Genomic DNA, 17,838 nt, shown 5'->3' on the forward strand with positions numbered 1-17,838 from the left:
CGCAGGCGCGCGGGTCGTCCAAGGCGAACCCTGGGACCCTTTACGGAGCAAGGGAGACGTGTAGGGTCGCACCTGCCGAGGGGGTGGGGAGATTTGGAGGTGGGTGGAGGTTGGCAACAGAATCCCGAAGGAGATGGAGTGTCCAAATCTAGGCCTGTAGGCGTGATCCTGGCGGTGAGCTGGATGGAGGGAACCCCAGCGTCGCGAGCCTGGACCAAACGGCAGGGCGTGCTCCCTGTGGCGTCTCCGCGTACCTGGACCGAGTGCGTTGCCGCAGGCGGAGTTGTGTTTCAGCGCAGAAGGCTGCTGCGTGCGCGTGTGCCGTTCTTTAGCGGGGGATTGGGATGGTGCTGCAGAGAAAGCTGGCAGTGGTGCCCGACTCTGACGCTGAGTGTAGGGGGTCTCTAGGGTCTGTGCGGTTTATGTCTGCGTTTGTGACGTACCTGGGATCGAATCTGTGACTGTGGCTCTGCCCCCATCCATTGTTATTTTCGGAATGGTTTTGATAGTGCAACGCTTCTGGTTCTGGTTTTCCATGGAGACGGTTTGTGAGTCCCTATGAAACTGAGTGTTGGGATTTTGATTACCTGCACCTGGCCCTCGTGTGTCCTTAGGACTGTGGCGTTAGGCAAGTAAAATAATTGTAGAAAGAAAAAAAGAAAAAATTTGAAAGGAGGTAAGATTGCTATTACTTCCAAATGATGGGCTTGTAGGATTGCTGAGGCAGGAGAATAATGAACCTGGGAGGCAGAGGTTGCAGTGAGCCGAGATCAAGCCTCTGCACTCTACCCTGGGCTACAGAGCAAGACTCCACTCAAAAACAAAAAACTAAACAAAAAACAGGGTCTTCCTATGCTGCCCAGGCTGATCTTGAACTCCTGGGTTCAGGCGATCCTCCCACCTATGCCTCTTAAAGTGCTGAGATTACAGGCGTGAACTTCTGGCATTTTGTTTTCTTTTTGTTGCATGTTTCCTTTGTCTCTCCTTTCTTTATGTTGAATTGATGTATTACTATTCCAATTTTTTCTTTAACAGTTTATAGGTAGGCCGGGCGCGGTGGCTCAAGCCTGTAATCCCAGCACTTTGGGAGGCCGAGGTGAGTGGATCGTGAGGTCAAGAGATCGAGACCATCCTGGTCAACATGGTGAAACCCCATCTCTACTAAAAATACAAATTAGCTGGGCATGGTGGCACGTGCCTGTAGTCCCAGCTGCTCGGGAGGCTGAAGCAGAATTGTCTGAACTCAGGAGGCGGAGGTTGCGGTGAGCCGAGATCGCGGCATTGCACTCCAGCCTGGGTAACAAGAGCTAAACTCCGTCTCAAAAAAAAAAAAAAAAGAGTTTATAGGTTCTTTTAGTCACTACTCTAGGAATTTAATAAGTCCAAATTCATCAATACTCTGTCTCTTCTCTCACAGAATGCATTCAATTTCATATGCCCTCTTAGATTTAAAATACAAGATATCAGTTACATATTTATTTTATTAAAAAACCTCAGGCCGGGCGCGGTGGCTCAAGCCTGTAATCCCAGCACTTTGGGAGGCCAAGGCGGGTGGATCACGAGGTCGAGAGATCGAGACCATCCTGGTCAACATGGTGAAACCCCGTCTCTACTAAAAATACAAAAAATTAGCTGGGCATGGTGGCACGTGCCTGTAATCCCAGCTACTCAGGAGGCTGAGGCAGGAGAATTGCCTGAACCCAGGAGGCAGAGGTTGCGGTGAGCTGAGATCGCGCCATTGCACTCCAGCCTGGGTAACAAGAGCGAAACTCCGTCTCAAAAAAAAAAAAAAAAAAAAAAAAAAAAAAAAAAAAAACCTCTCTGGGGCTGGGCACGGTAGCTGATGCCTGTAATCCCAGCACTTTGGGAGGCCAAGGCGGGCAGATCACGAGGTCAGATCAAAACCATCCTGGCCAACATGGTGAAACCATGTCTCTACTAAAAATACAAAAATCAGCTGGGCGTGGTGGTGTGTGCCTGTAATTCCAGCTAATCGGGAGGCTAAGGCAGGAGATTCGCTTGAACCAGGGAGTCAGAGGTTACAGTGAGCCCAGATTATACCACTGCACTCCAGCCTGGTGACAGAGGGAGACTCTGTCTCAAAAAAAAGGCCTCTCTGAAATTATACTATTATACATTTACTCAGAATATTGACATAAGTGGTGTTCAAAAACAACAACAACAACAACAAAAAGAATAGGTTTATCAAGAAAAATAAAGTGGGGCTGGGCTTTATTTCTCAGAACATTGACATAAGTAATGTTTTTTTAAAAAACTCAGAATATTTAGGTCTTGTCAAGAAAAATAAAGTGGGGCTGGGTGCAGTGGCTTATGCCCATAATCCAGTGCTTTGGGAGCCTGGGGGGGAGGTGTAGCTGGATTGCTTGAGGCCAGAAGTTTAAGACCAGCCTGGGCAACATAGCAAGACCCCATGCCTATGACTTTTTTATTATCTGGGCCTGGTGGTCTACACCTGTAATCCCAGCTGCTCAGGAGCCTGAGGTCAGAGGATCACTTGAGCCCAAGAACTATGATGGCACAACTTCACTGCAGCCGGAGTCACAGAGCTAGACCCTGTCTTAACAAAGAAAAGGGCCAGACGCGATGGCTCATGCCTGTAATCCCACCACTTTGGGAGGCTGAAGCAGGCAGATCACCTGAGGTCAGGAGTTTAAGACCTGCCTGGCCAACATGGTGAAACCCCATGCTACTAAAAATACAAAAATTAACCAGATGTGGTGGTGCACACCTGTAATCACAGCTCCCTCAGGAGGTTGAGGCAGAAGAATCACTTGAACCAGGGAGATGCAGGTTGCAATGAGCCAAGACTGCATCACTGCATGCCAGCCTAGATGACAAGAATGAGACTCCGTCTTAAAAAAAAGGAAGGAAAGAGAAAGGGAAAAGAAAAGAGGCTGGGCATGGTGGCTCATGCCTGTAATCCCAGCACTTTGGGACGCCAAGGCAGGTCGATCATCTGAGGTCAAGAGTTCAGGACCAGCCTGGCCAACAGAGTGAAGCCCTGTCTCTACTAAAACAGAAATTAGCCGGACATGGCGTACACCTGTAATTCCTATAAATATATTAAATCCTAAATTTAACCAGAATAAATTCGAATTTTTAAAGCATGTAACTTTTTCGAATTCATTAAACCTGAATGGTTAATGGTCTTTATCTGGGCCGGGCGCGGTGGCTCAAGCCTGTAATCCCAGCACTTTGGGAGGCCGAGGTGGGTGGATCACGAGGTCAGCAGATCGAGACCATCCTGGTCAACATAGTGAAACCCCGTCTCTACTAAAAATACAAAAAACTAGCTGGGCGTGGTGGCGCGTGCCCGTAATCCCAGCTACTTAGGAGGCTGAGGCAGGAGAATTGCCCGAGCCCAGGAGGCGGAGGTTGCGGTGAGCCAAGATCGCGCCATTGCACTCCAGCCTGGGTAACAAGAGCGAAACTCCGTCTCAAAAAAAAAAAAAAAAAAAAAAAAATGGTCTTTATCTGGTCAAAACACACTAAAAATAACACAAGTAAATGGTACTAGTTATAGACGCTAATGTTTATTGAACATTATATCCCGTATAGTTTCCCATAATTTTTTCATGTACTAACTCGTGTAATTTTCTTCTTCTTGTTAGAGATCTGAAGGGATTTTGCCTTTATTTCCTTCACTTTAAGCCAATCATGAAATTTCACAGTGATTTCTGAGGTGGGGGCAGAAGGAAGGTAGTGTTACGAATTAGGGCTGTGGCCCAGTTGCCTCAGGGTGATCCCTCACCAGGGCAGTGGGAGGAGCACGGACTGCCCAGCCAGCAGGTAGGTGATGTTCTGAAAGCATAGAGAGCTGGTATGCTCTGTCCTCCACAGCTTCCAGCTTGCACAGCTCACTCAGACCATCCCCCTCAAGCCAGTGAGTTGGTGATCAGCTTGGCTACCTTGGAGTCACCCTCAGCAGAGATAATGGCCACTTTTTCTGTCCTTTGCCTTTTCCACCACAAATCTGGCCCTCTCTGCTTCCTGCTGAGCCATCTGTTTGGCTTCCACTGCTTCTGTGAACTCCTTCCCAAAGGTCAGATGTGTCCAGGACACATCCACCAGAATGAGCCCAAAGGTGGCTGCTCGCTCCATAAGATGTTGATCACCTGCCTGAGGACCAGCTCTCTGGGTGATTACTTCTCCAGCATCAAAGCGAGCCACCACTGACTTGAAGATCTCAGTGGTAATGAACAGCAGCACCAGCTCATCATAGTCCTCTCTGATGCTGGTGAAGATGCGAGGAAGCTGGCTAGTGACAGGCCGGAAGAGGATGTGCAGTGTGACGTTGACATTCTGTAAATCGTTGCTACCAGTGATGACTGGCACATTACATGGCTGAGAACGGCAGTCAAAGATAATTGGTTTCTGTACCCATGGGATGAGAAAGTGAATCCCTTCCTCTATCACAATGACTGAACTCCAGGGAATCGGTTGAAGATGAGAACTCCGTACCCAGCATCCACATGATATAAGGCAGAGTTCACCTCTCCTGCAACAGCTAAGGCCAGGGCAGACTTGCTGATGGACTCACACACTTTGGCAGCCATGTTTCCTTCTGCAGGACCCTCTCACACCTGCTTTCACTCTGACCTCCAAATCTAACTTGTCTAATTCTAACAGCACTATACTGTAGGTACTACTATCACTATTCATATATGATCCCCAGAAGGGATAAGTATCTTCCCCCATATCATTCCAGCTATAAGAAGCGGGTGTCAATCATAAACATTAAATATGCAGAATGGCTAAGCACCCTATCCCATCATTGCTTATATCAACAGAGGTTTCCTGTGTGATGGCTTTCCTCAGATTTAACAATAAATGTTTGTGGCTGGAAAATGTTTACATACAAATATAAAGAACAGTGGTTTCCTATGTTCTCTCAACTTTCTCTACTATGAATATTTTGGCAATCCTAAACTAGAGGACTATCAGAAAAAGTTTTATGTTATTCAAAAAACTACATTATATATTCTCTGAATCTGAGTTAACACAGGTCAGACCAAAGAAACTGCATACATTATTTACATTTTGAAAAGTTCACACCAGGACAAATTAATGCCTAATAAAAACTGAACTGTGTTTAAAAGTCATCCTGCATTGTCTTCATTCAGATTGTTCTTCAGTGAGATAAATCCATTGACACAAAGTGCTGTCTTTACTACCTGTATATATGCCAAAATTTCTCTATCAAATATGAATTCTCTGATGTACTTCAAGGATGGATCTAAGCCTAAATGACCTTCTGCATTTGTTACATTTAAAGGGCTTCTCACCAGTATGAACTCTATGATGTATACTAAGTTCATGGCTACTATTAAAAGCTTTCCCACACTCTTCACACATATAGGGATTTCCATCAGCATGAACCCTTTCATGTCTGACAAGGTAAGAGGAACAGCGAAATGCCTTCCCGCATCTTTTACATTCATAAGGTGTATTACCGGTATGAATTCTCTCATGAATAATAAGATGTGAGGCATGACTAAAAGTCTCCCCACATTCTTTACATTCATAGGACTTTTCACCAGCATGAGTTCGGTCATGATATATGAGGCTTGTGGCATGACGAAAGGCCTTGCCACATTCCTTACATTCGTAGGGTTTCTCAGCACTATGAACATTCTGATGGGCTTTAAGTACTGAAATGAACCTAAAAGACTTCCCACATTGGTTACATTCAAAGGGTTTCTTACCACTGTGAACAATCAGATGCTGAGTAAGTTGTCCAGATACACTAAAGGCCTTCCCACATTCCTTACATTCGTAAGGTTTCTCACCAGTATGAACTATGCGATGCATAGTAAGTTTATGACTATAACTAAAACCCTTCCCGCACTCTTGACATACGTAAGGTTTCTCTCCCGTATGAATTCTCTCATGTATAACAAGATATGAGGCACAACGAAAGGACTTCCCGCATTCTTTACATTCAAAGGGTTTGTAACCAGTGTGAATTCTGTTATGATGGGCAAGGTGTGCACGCTGACTGAAGGCCTTTCCACATTCCTTACATTCATAAGGTTTCTCACCGGTATGAATATTCTGATGTATTTTAAGGGATGAATTGAGCCTAAAGGACTTCCCGCATTTGTTACATTCGAAGGGTTTCTTACCACTATGAATACCCTGATGTCGAGTAAGTCGTCCATGCACACTAAAGGCCTTCCCACATTCCTCACACTTATAAGGTTTCTCAATACTTTCAAATGTATGAAGTGCAGTAAATTGATGGCTACTACTGAAAGCCTCCCCATTTTCTTTACATTCATAAGGTTTCTCCCCAGAATAAATTCTCTGATGCATGGTAAGTTGATACCTACATGTGAAGCCCTTCCCGCATTCCTTGCATTCATAGGCTTTTTCTCCAGTATGAATTCTTTTATGACCCACAAGGTGGGAAAACTGACGAAAGGACTTCCCACATTCCTTACATGCATGTGGCTTCTCTCCAGTATGAATACTCTGATGTACTTTAAGGCCTGCTTTGAGCCTAAAGGACTTTCCACATTTGTTACATTCAAAGGGCTTCTCACCAGTGTGAATACTCTGATGTCGACTAAGTCGTCCATACACACTAAAGGCCTTGCCACATTCCTTACATTCGTAGGGTTTCTCACCATAATGAAATCTATGATGCACAGTAAGTTGACGGCTAGTCCTAAAAGCTTCCCCACACTCTTTACATTCATAGGGTTTCTCAACATGAACTTTCCCGTGCTGAGCAAGGTTTGCAGGATAACTGAAGACCTTCCCACATTCTTCACATTCATAAGGTTTCTCACGAGCATGAATTTTCTGATGTTCTCTAAGGTCTGTAAGATGGCTAAATGCTTTCCCAAACTCTTCACGCTGATCAGGTTCCTCACTACTATGAATTCTTTGATGTACCATGAGTTCTGTAAGATGACTAAAGGCCTTCTGACATTCCTTACACTCATATGGTTTCTGTCCATTATCAATTCTTTGAGGGAGAGTAACAGATGAGTGTTTCCTATAAATTTCCATTTTCCTATCACTGATTATTTCACACCTTGAATCCAAATCTAGAAGACATAAAAGAAAAACATTTTGTTTACTGGGTGAGAACACGTCGATGTATTGTAGAATTAAGAGGAATTCTCACCTATTACAGATGCTGAGAACTCAAAAATATGAGAGGAGAGCTCAAAAAACGAGTTTGTGCGGTGGAGTGCAGCTTATACACACATATACAAAGGCAAACATTCACACACACACACACACACACACACACACACACACACACACACAGCCTTGTTTTGTAGTGTTTGCCAAGATCTCTGGTATAAATATTCCCACTGAGGGCAATTTCAAGCTGTCAATTTAATGCAAGTTTACTAACATATGTGCATAACTGGTTCTAGATTTACAGAACTGACCAGCTATACCGCACCCCTGCTATACAAATTTATGCCATATGCTAAGAAAACAGGCCAGTATATATACTGGATCATTCTTCAATTACAATCTTCCCTGAAATATAGGTACTCCCACAACTATAGTTTATTCCCTTTTATATATGACCATGTATACTACTTTTCTCTCTACATTAAATAAAGTACTGAGTTTTTATTTAGTTATCTTACCCTGACATTTTCTTATTACCTCCGATCCTACAGATGTTCAATCTAATTTTCTATCATAACTTTTCTCAGGTCTGTTCTAGTTTTCATATATATATATATGTGTGTGTGTGTGTGTGTGTGTGTGTGTGTATACATATATATGAATATATATATATATATATATATATATATATATATATATATATGTATATAGCACTTTAGGTTCTGGGGTACATGTGCAGATGGATTTCCTTTTTATCCAATGCTAACTCATTCTGATAATGCCCAGAAGAGTATGCTAATTAATTTTTAGACACATACCAAGTATGTACACCAGAATTATGAAACGTTGAGCACTCAAACTTAGGGCAAAGAGGGGACCTGAATTACATTAAACAAGAGAGCCAAAAACTAGATGAAAAATACTGGCAGAAGTGGGATGGAGGATAATGGTTTATAGTCTATATAAAGCAGGCTAGGCATGGTGGCTCATGCCTGTAATCCCAGCACTTTGGGAGGCCTAGGCCGGCGGATCACCTGAGATGAGGAGTTCAAGACCAGCACCTGGCCAACATGATAAAACCCTGTCTCTACCAAAAAAAAAAAAAAAAAAAAAAAAAGATTAGCAGGATATGGTGGTGGGTGCCTGTAACCCCAGCTACTTGGGAGGCTGAGGCAGGAGAATTGCTTGAACTCAGGAGTCAGAGGTTGCAGTGAGCTGAGATCGCATCACTGCACTCCAGCCTGGGCAACAGAGTGAGACTCCATCACTAAAAAAAAAAAAAAAAAAAGAAAAAAAAATACAGTCTATATAAAGGAATATGTGCAGCAACATAAAAAGTGCCGTATTGGCCGGGCGCGGTGGCTCACACCTGTAATCCCAGCACTTTGGGAGGCCGAGGTGGGTGGATCACGAGGTCAAGAGATCGAGACCATCCTGGTCAACATGGTGAAACCCCGTCTCTACTAAAAATACAAAAAAATTAGCTGGGCATGGCGGCGCGTGCCTGTAATCCCAGCTACTTAGGAGGCTAAGGCAGGAGAATTGCCTGAACCCAGGAGGTGGAGGTTGCGGTGAGCTGAGATCGCGCCATTGCACTCCAGCCTGGGTAACAAGAGCGAAACTCCATCTCAAAAAAAAAAAAAAAAAAAGTGCCGTATTAGTGGGACATGACTTGTGGCATGATTTGTACACAAAAAGTGGAAATAATATAAACAACCCTCTCTAAAATGGAGTAACAATACAAATTAATAATATCAGAAACTAAAAGATCTTTCCTGTGGAAATAGAAATGTCCTCAGCATAATAAATGCTGTGTCATTATGGAAATAGAACAGAAAAAGGGAGGAATTCCAGCAAATCATGATAGAGAAAATGGGTACACATCATAATCATGGGCATTCAATATCAGCAGGCAGGGAATTCAAAGACTGACTACTTTTCTCATTGTATATTGTAATCCCTATAACACAAGGAGATACAACCCAAAAGCCAGTAGGTAAATTTAAATAAATAGAAAGAAAATTGAAATAATCAGAATTACAAAAGGAATGGCTAGACAGAGAAATTAAATAAGAGAGAGAAAAAAGTAAAGCAGTAGACCTAAAGGTAATCATGTTAATAATTATATATAATGTTTAGGGTCAAAACACTTTAATTAAAAGGCAAAGATTAACATAGTGAATAACCCATCACTTCTCGCCCATTGGAAATGAAAACAAACATACAAACAAAACCAGGAAATAACTAATATTGAAGAGGATGCAGAGAAATTGAAACCCTTGCGCACTATCTAATGGCTACAAGGAACACACTTTAAAGACACAAATAATAAAAGTATGGAATCAACAGAACAAGTCAAAAAATGGTGGGCTATATTAATATCAGACAACATAGATTTCAGGACAAAGAAAAACAGGACTCAAGAAGGTACATGTCATAACTCTTTGATCAGTCTATCAAGAAAATGTAAAAATCCCAACACTTATGTACCTGATAACAGACCCTCAAAGTACATAAAACAAAAACTGATTGAACTGCAATGAAAAATAGGTAAGTTAAAATATAACTGGAAATTGGCCAGGGGCAGTGGTTCATGCTTGTAATCCTAGCACTTTGAGAGGCCCAGGCAGGTGGATCACGAGGTCAGGAATTCAAGACTAGTCTGGCCAACATAGTGAAACCCCATATCTACTAAAAATACAAAAATTAGCTGGGTGTGGTGGCACATGTTTGTAGTCCCAGCTACTAGGGAGGCTGAGGCCGGAGAATCGCTTGAACCCAGGAGGCAGAGGTTGCAGTGAGCTGAGACCACCCCAGCCTGGGTGATAGAGTGAGATTCCATAAAAAAAAAAAAAAAAAAAAAAAAGATGATGCAGCTGCTTTGGAAAAGTTTGGCACTTACTCAAAATGCTTTTTTTTTTTTTTTTTTTGAGACAGACTCTAGCTGAAGTGCAGTGGTATGATCTCAGCTCACCACAACCTCTGCTGCCCAAGTTCAAGCAATTCTCCTGCCTCAGCCTCCTGAGTAGCTGAGATTACAGCCTGGCTAATTTTTTTAGTTTTAGTAGAGATGGGTTTTCAGTATCTTGACCAGCTGGTCTTGAACCCCTGACCTCCTGATCCACCCTCCTCAGTCTCTGAAGGTGCTGGTTTTACAAGCATGAGCCACCACGCCCAGCCTCATCTAAGTTTTCTAATTTGTTGGCATTTAGTTATTCTTAACTTTCCCTATAATCCTTTTTATTTCTCTAAATTCAATAGACCTGTTCCCCTTTCATTCCTAATTTTACCAATTTGGGTCATCTTTTTACTTTGGTCAGACTATCTAAAGGTTTATCAATTTATTCTATCTTTCAAATAACAACTTTTTGTCTTCTTGATTTTCTCTATTCTATTTTTACTCTCTAATTAATTTACCTCTATTCTGATGTTTACTATTTCCTGAGTTCTAGCTGCTTTGGGTTTGATTTTGATCTTTCTTTGTTTCTTAAGGTAGAAAGTTAGGTTAGAGATTTGAGATCTTTATTCTTTTTCAATATGGGAATTTATGGCCATAAATTCTGCCTTAGCACTGTTTTAGCTGTATGCCATATTATGGTATTTTGTTGTTTTTTATCCATCACAAAGTATTTTCTAATTTTCCTTTTCATTTCTTCTTTGTCCCTTTGAGTGTTTAGGCTTGTGTTGTTATTTCCATTTATTATTAAATTTCCCTCTGTTGTTTCTGAGGTCAAAAAAAGTCCCTTTAGCTCACGCCTGTAATCCCAGCACTTTGGGAGGCCAAGGCAGGCAGATTACGAGGTTAAGAGATTGAGCCCATCCTGGCCAACATGGTGAAACCTCGTCTCTACTAAAAATACAAAAATTAGCTGGGCGTGGTGGTGTGTGCCTATAGTCCCAGCTACTGGGGAGGCTAAGGCAGGAGAATTGCTTGAACCTGGGAGGCGGAAGTTGCAGTGAGCCGAGATCGCGCCACTGCGCTCCAGCCTGGTGACAGAGCGAGACCCTGTCTCAAAAAAAAAAAAAAAAAAAAAAAAAAAACCCTTTAATTTTGTTACTTAATTATACTTTATAGCAACAGTTTCTGAATTTCAGACAAGTATTTTTTGTTTTGTTTTGATTTTTTGTTTTTTGTTTTTTACTGTAATAGGAACATGTAAGATGACATCTATCCACTTAAATTTTTTTTTTCTTTTTTTTTTTTGAGACTGAGTTTCACTCTTGTTGCCCAGGGTGGAGTGCAATGGTGGCATCTTGGCTCACTGCAAACTCCACCTCCCCGGTTCAAGCAATTCACCTGCCTCAGCCTCCCGAGAATCTGGGATTACAGGCACGTAGCACCACACCTGGCTAAATTTGTATTTTTAGTAGAGACAGGGCTTCTCCATGTTGGTCAGGCTGGTCTTGCACTCCCAACCTCAAGTGATGCACCTGACTCGGCCACCCATAGTGCTGGGATTATAGGCGTAAGCCACTGCACCTGGCCTTATCCACTTAAATTTTTAAGTGTATAATACATTATTTTTGACTGTAGGTAAAATGTGGTACAGCACGTTTCTAGAGTTATTTATTGTAATAAAAGAAACATTATGCCCATTGTACCTCCTTCTATTTTTTTGTCTCCTAAGTTTCACTGGTGTAGCTACCTTGTATATGTGCAATCATATAGTACTGTATGTCTTAACATCTTGCTATTTATTGTTTATATGTCTTACATTTCCTTTATTATATCCTTTTCTATTAAACAGATATTGTGGAGGGTACCTTTTTAATTTCCTTGTTGTTTTTTCTGCAATATATATATTTTTTCAGTTTTTTTTCCTCTTATTTGATATAGGTCTCACTCTGTCACCCAGGCTGGAATGCAGCAGCACTATCACAGCTCACTACAGCCTTGACCTTCTGGGCTCAAGTGATTCTCCCACCACAGCCTCCTGAGTAGCTAGGGCTACAAGAATGCACCACCATGCCTGGCTAATTTTTAAGAAATTTTTTTGTAGAGATTCAGTTTCACTATGCCCAGGCTAGTTTCAAACTCCTGGGCAGGAGAATCATTTGAACCTGGGAAGCAAAGGTTGCAACAAGTTGAGATTGCACCACTCTACTCCATCCAGGGTGAAAGAGCAAGGATCCATCTCAAAAAAACAAAAAAACCAAAGAATGTACTGATAACGAATGGAGTCATGTATATGAATCCGTGCAAAAGAGGACCTGGAGAGCATTTGGACACAAAATGCAAGTAAAATGACTGCATCCTGGAAGGACAGCACTTGTCACTAAACTGGAAGATAATTATAAGAAAAATAACATAGCGAGTAGGTACTGAAGGAGACATGCAGTTCACTGGCTATTTCTTTTTCTTTTTTGAGATGGAGTTTCACTCTTGTTGCTGAGGCTGGAATGCAATGGCATGATCTTGGCTCACTGCAACCTCTGCCTCCTGAGTTCAAACCATTCTCCTGCCTAAGCCTCCCTAGTAGCTGAAATTACAGGTGCCCACTGCTATGCCCAGCTAATTTTTGTATTTTTAGTAGAGAAGAGGTTTCACTATGTTGGCCAGGCTGGTCTTGAACTTCTGACCTCGGGCGATCTGCCTGCCTCGGCCTCCCAAAGGGCTGGGATTAGGGCAGTGAACCATAACACCCAGTCTTCATTGGCTATTTCATGCTGAGATATCCATATCTTCTCCACATTTCAAGCCTCCTCCCTGAGAAGGAAACTTTATGATCAATGTTTCAAGGATGCATTTACCAAATGAGATGACCACTTCCACATGGGCTACTTACATACAAATATGACTGCCCCTTCCTGACTTGCTCTTACCTGTACACTCTCCTCTTGTTTCTTCCCTCACAATCATCCATGGTTCTTTTCCTTGCTCCAATAAGGTAATTAAATCTGGCTTAGATATGGAATGTCCTGCTTACAAAGAAAAGAAGTACCACAAAATACAGAAATCAACTTTGAAGGTCAAATTTAAAATTATAATTGCAATAAATGAAAGGTCAAAGTGATACTGAATAAGATTTTAGAGAAGAGTGAGAGAAATAAAAAGATCACCCAGGGAGATCTGCTTTTGTTTGCTGGTTTTCAAAGAAATTTAAACTTATAAGTCCTCTAACTCTAGAAAGCAAGCATTAAGTGGTTGAAAACACACACTCTAAAGCCTGGGATTGGCTGGGTGTGGTGGCTCATGCCTGTAACGCCAGCACTTTGGGAGGTCAAGGTGGGCAGATCACCTGAGGTCAGGAGTTCAAGACTAGACTGGCCAATATGGTTAAACCCCACCTCTACTAAAAATACAAAAATTAGCTGGGTGTGGTGGTGGTGCTTGTAATTCCAGCTACTAGGGAGGCTGAGGCAGAAGTATCGCTTGGACCTGGGAAGTGGAGATTGCAGTGAGCCGAGATTGTACCTCTGCACTCCAGCCTGGGTAACAGAACAAGACTGTCTCAAAAAAAAAAAAAAAAAAAAAAAAAAGCCTGGGATCAATTCCTGACTCTGTCATGTGTGCGTGACCTTGGGCAAGTCACTTACATTGCTGCTCAGTAGTCTCTCTTATAAAACTGGGAAAATAATAAAGCTGTTGGGAGTACTCAATTACTTGATACATGAGTATTTAGAAAAATGTGTGGAAATCACAATGCTAGCTGTTAAAATTATGCTACTGCAATTATTTTACTAAGCGTATACAAGAAGAGATAGCTATAGCATATTTGTCCCATTTTATATGTGATTTTCATGGATTATGAGTTTCAACCATAAATAAAATGAATTCTGTCTCAGGAAATGCACTGCTTTCTCCTTAGTTTTAAGTAAATTTCATTTATCCAATCCACCGGTCTATGACTATATGTACAGGCTATCTCCTTTGATAGTAATAGTAATTCAGCACCCTCTTTCAAGCTAATATCCCTGCAATTAGAGCAGATAATAAAATGGAGCACTACATCAATTCTGTGCCACAAACTAAATAAGAAACCTAAACGCCCTGACAATGGTTCTACAATGAGCACCAGAAAATTCTAAGCTAAACTACTAGTTTAACCCATTTACTGCGTTAAAGAACAGAAACAAATAAAAGAAGTAGCAGAGGGAGGTATGAATGTCACTGAAAGATAGAGAAGATGAAAGTGTTGAAAGGAGCTCCCATTCCTGACTCAACAAAGCTGAAACCACCTCAATAGAAATAGAGAAAACAAATTTAGTTTCTTAAAAGGCAGTAAAGTAAACAAATAAACAAGAGAGAAAAAAAATGCAGCCCTGAAAATCACAAGAGAATAAAGAATATATCCTACAGAAAAGATTCTAAATTATTCTAAGTCATTCTAGGTCGATAAACATACCCAGTGAGACTAAGTTATCATAGTTCTCCATCATCACCTCCTGGTACAAGGTCTTCTGAACCAGGTTGAGGTATTCCCACTCCTGATGAGAGAAGTCTATGGCCACATCCCTGAATGTTATCGATCTCTGAAACAGCAAACCCATGTATTACTGGGGAAATTAAAGAAAATGCTTAGAAAATAAAGTGGAAGAGATGAAGGGCTGCATTGCACCAGAAGAGCAATATAACCAGCACACAGACCAGAAATCTATGCTATCAGGGAGGGGAATGAAACAGAATTTTATACATATTTTTGAAGAAACCTGAAATGCAGACAAAACTTTCTGCCTATTCTGGGACACTTCTTAGTATCTGAGCCTTTTGAAAATAACAAAATAGCCTAAAATGCAATTAAAAAAAAAGAAAATGACAAAATAATGATGTTTTTCTATTAAACTAAATCATTATTATGCACATAATGCCCTAGCAGTATCTGCCTCATAAATTCTCAATCAATGTGTGTTAACTGAGAAATATTTTGACTTGGAAGATAATTCAAAATTTTAATTGAGATGTTTTATCCAAAATTCTCAATTTAGAAAAGTAGGTACAGATTCTCAATTTAGAAAAGTAGATTTCCTGTGACCTCGTGGTACAAAGGTAGCATATCTGACTCCAGAAAATTAGGTTTCCTTAAGATTAATAATTTCTTCAAGCATCAAGTACTTCATTATGTCAAATCTTACCATGAGCAAAGCATTTTTGTTTTCATCAAGATATCATTATTTTATGGTATTTGTTTTTCAGGGCTTTTTTTTTTTTTTTTTTTTTTTTTTTGAGACGGAGTTTCGCTCTTGTTACCCAGGCTGGAGTGCAATGGCGCGATCTTGGCTCACCACAACCTCCGCCTCCTGGGTTCAGGCAATTCTCCTGCCTCAGCCTCCTCAGTAGCTGGGATTACAGGCACGTGCCACCACGCCCAGCTAGTTTTTTGTATTTTTAGTAGAGACGGGGTTTCACCATGTTGACCAGGATGGTCTTGATCTCTTGACCTCGTGATCCACCCGCCTCAGCCTCCCAAAGTGCTGGGATTACAGGCTTGAGCCACCGCGCCCGGCTTCAGGGCTTTTTTTTTTTTGAGACAGAGTCCCATTCTATCACCCAGGCTGAAGTACAGTGGCACCATCTAAGCTCACTGTAACCTCCGCCTTACAGGTTCCAGTGATTCTCCTGCCTTAGCCGCCCAAGTAGCTGGGACTACAGGTGTGCGCCACCACACCCAGTTAATTTTTGTATTTTTTTAGTAGAGACGGGGTTTCACCATATTGGCCAGGTTGGTCTCAAACTCCTGACCTCATGATCTTCCCGCCTCAGCGTCCCAAAGTGTTGGGATTACAGGTGTGAGCCACCCACCCAGCCTGTTTTTCAGGGCTTTCTATCCAAATCCATGACCTCTGTGTTTACAAGTTCCAATCCAACAGATTAATTCACATGAAGCATGAGATTTTACCCTACCTGAAGATTTAGATTCTTCAATACCAATTTCTACCTTATCTAGCTGAAAAACTCAGATGTCTGAAAAATTTCAGACTTCTCATGGATGGTCAAATGAAACTGTTGTCTTGGTCACAACAAATGACAAAACCCTGATACATGTATATCTGTACTCAAAGAACTTGACTTCTTTCCTCTGTGTCACTGCCCAAAATAGAAGAATGGGCACCCAGAGGACATTGGGTAATTTGGTCAATAACAACATGAACGCTACTGAATTTACAATGGCCCACCTAGTGAGGATGCTACATGACATGGCACACATTTTATGGGAAGAATGAGAACTGGGGAACAGGTTAACTGAACACCCTCTCACGGAAGGTAACTTCAGGAAAAATTACGAAAAGACATACACGACCTAAAAAAAAATCACACACACACACATTAACATGGTGAGAAATATCAACTTACACAGGCCATGGTTTTAGACTAGAAAGAGTTGATCAATCCTCAGTGTTTCTCTACCTGAAGAGCACAGTCAAAGAACCAAGACCTGAAAGAAGAGAAGACCAGTTTTACTGGAGAGGGAGGATCCAAGATGGCCGATTAGGAGCAGCTCAGGATTGCAGCTCCCAGTGAAAGCGTAGAGGGTGAGTGGATGCCGCATTTCCAGACAGATTTTTATTGCCCACAGACCAGGAGATTCCCAGGTGGAGGAGCCCCATGGGTCGCCAGCGCAGCTGATTTGGCCGGCGCAGCTGCTTTGCTGGCACCCTGGGGCAGTGGTTCTCCCTACAAAATACACAGGTCTGGGCACTGTTTTAGCTGGCGATTGGAGCTCTGGGAAGGCAGAGTTGCCCATAACAGGGAGCCAGGCCAAGAGATTCCTGGGCAAAAAAACGCTGCGAATCTCAGCTCCTCTGGTGCAGTGGGTCACCACACAGGAAATCACACAGATCCCGGCACCTTTTCAACAGGCGACTGGAACACCTGGGAGAGAGTCAACCGTTCAACTAAAAAAAAAAGGCTCTGAGGCAGGGAGCCAGGTGATCAGGCTCGGCTGGTCCCACCCCCACAAAAAAACAGCAATTGGAAACGCTCTGGGTTGAGAGTTTCACGGTAAGCACAGCTTGAACCTGGAAAGGTCCAACTCTGTGGGGGACGGTTGTCCGCCATTACTGAGGCACTCCAACACTACGGAGGTAGTCCGCCATTGCTGAGGCAGGCTGCCATTGCCAAGGCAACCTGCCACTACAGAGAGAGTCTGCCATTACAGAGGTGGGCCGGCATGCTGAGGCAGTTCTAACTGCACCTGTATAAACAGGACTGCAGGGAAGTTAACAAGGCAGCTGGGAAGAGCCCACAGTTGCTCAGCAAAGCCTCTGCAGGCAGACAGTGACTAGGCTGCTTCCTCCCTGGGCAGGGCAGCCCTGATAAAAAGAGAGCAGCACAACGGAAACTCATAAATAAAGCCCTAACTCCCCAGGACAGAGCACCTGCGGAAAAAACAATTTAAAAAGGGGTTTAAGAGTTCTGCTGCAGCAGACTTAAATGTACGTGCACAGCAGCTCTAAATGAACAGCAGAGATCACAGCTCAGCACTTGAGCTCCTATAAAGGACAGACTGTCTCCTCAAGCAGCTCCCTGACCACCATATATCCAAAGAGTCACCTCATAAAGGAGAGGTCAGACTCACATCTGGCAGGTATCCTTCTGGGACAAAGATAGCAGAAGAAGAAACTGGCAGCAACCCTTACTGTTCTGCAGCTGCTGCAGGTAATCTCCAGGCAAGCAGGGCCTGGAGTGGACCTCAGCAGTCCTACAGCAGAGGGGCCAGACTGCTAGAAGGAAAACTAAGGAACAGAAGGAAATAACTTCATCATCGACAAACGGGGCAT

General features: G+C 42.5%; 1 protein-coding gene and 1 pseudogene across 6 annotated transcripts in view; both read right to left on the bottom strand.

The window, feature by feature from the left end:
* Window positions 1-3,532: 3,532 nt before the first annotated feature.
* Window positions 3,533-4,577, bottom strand: LOC120362822 (prohibitin 1 pseudogene; annotated as a pseudogene).
* Window positions 3,533-17,838, bottom strand: part of ZNF607 (zinc finger protein 607) — a 55,664-nt gene continuing 41,358 nt past the window's right edge. For 3 of the 6 annotated variants that reach the window (XM_074386454.1, XM_074386453.1, XM_074386452.1), the window contains 4 exons: window positions 16,412-16,493; window positions 14,466-14,592; window positions 12,943-13,041; window positions 3,533-7,076 (listed from right to left, as the gene is read on the bottom strand). In XM_074386454.1, coding sequence (XP_074242555.1) covers window positions 5,221-7,076; window positions 12,943-13,041; window positions 14,466-14,592; window positions 16,412-16,420 — 2,091 coding nt within the window. In that variant the 5' untranslated portion in view covers window positions 16,421-16,493 and the 3' untranslated portion in view covers window positions 3,533-5,220. The remainder of the gene's footprint in view (window positions 7,077-12,942; window positions 13,042-14,465; window positions 14,593-16,411; window positions 16,494-17,838) is intronic. The other 3 variants (XM_039467093.2, XM_074386456.1, XM_074386457.1) reach the window with 3 other exon arrangements.

The sequence above is a fragment of the Saimiri boliviensis genome, chromosome 14, assembly GCF_048565385.1.
Source record: "Saimiri boliviensis isolate mSaiBol1 chromosome 14, mSaiBol1.pri, whole genome shotgun sequence".
NCBI classification, from domain to species: domain Eukaryota; kingdom Metazoa; phylum Chordata; class Mammalia; order Primates; family Cebidae; genus Saimiri; species Saimiri boliviensis.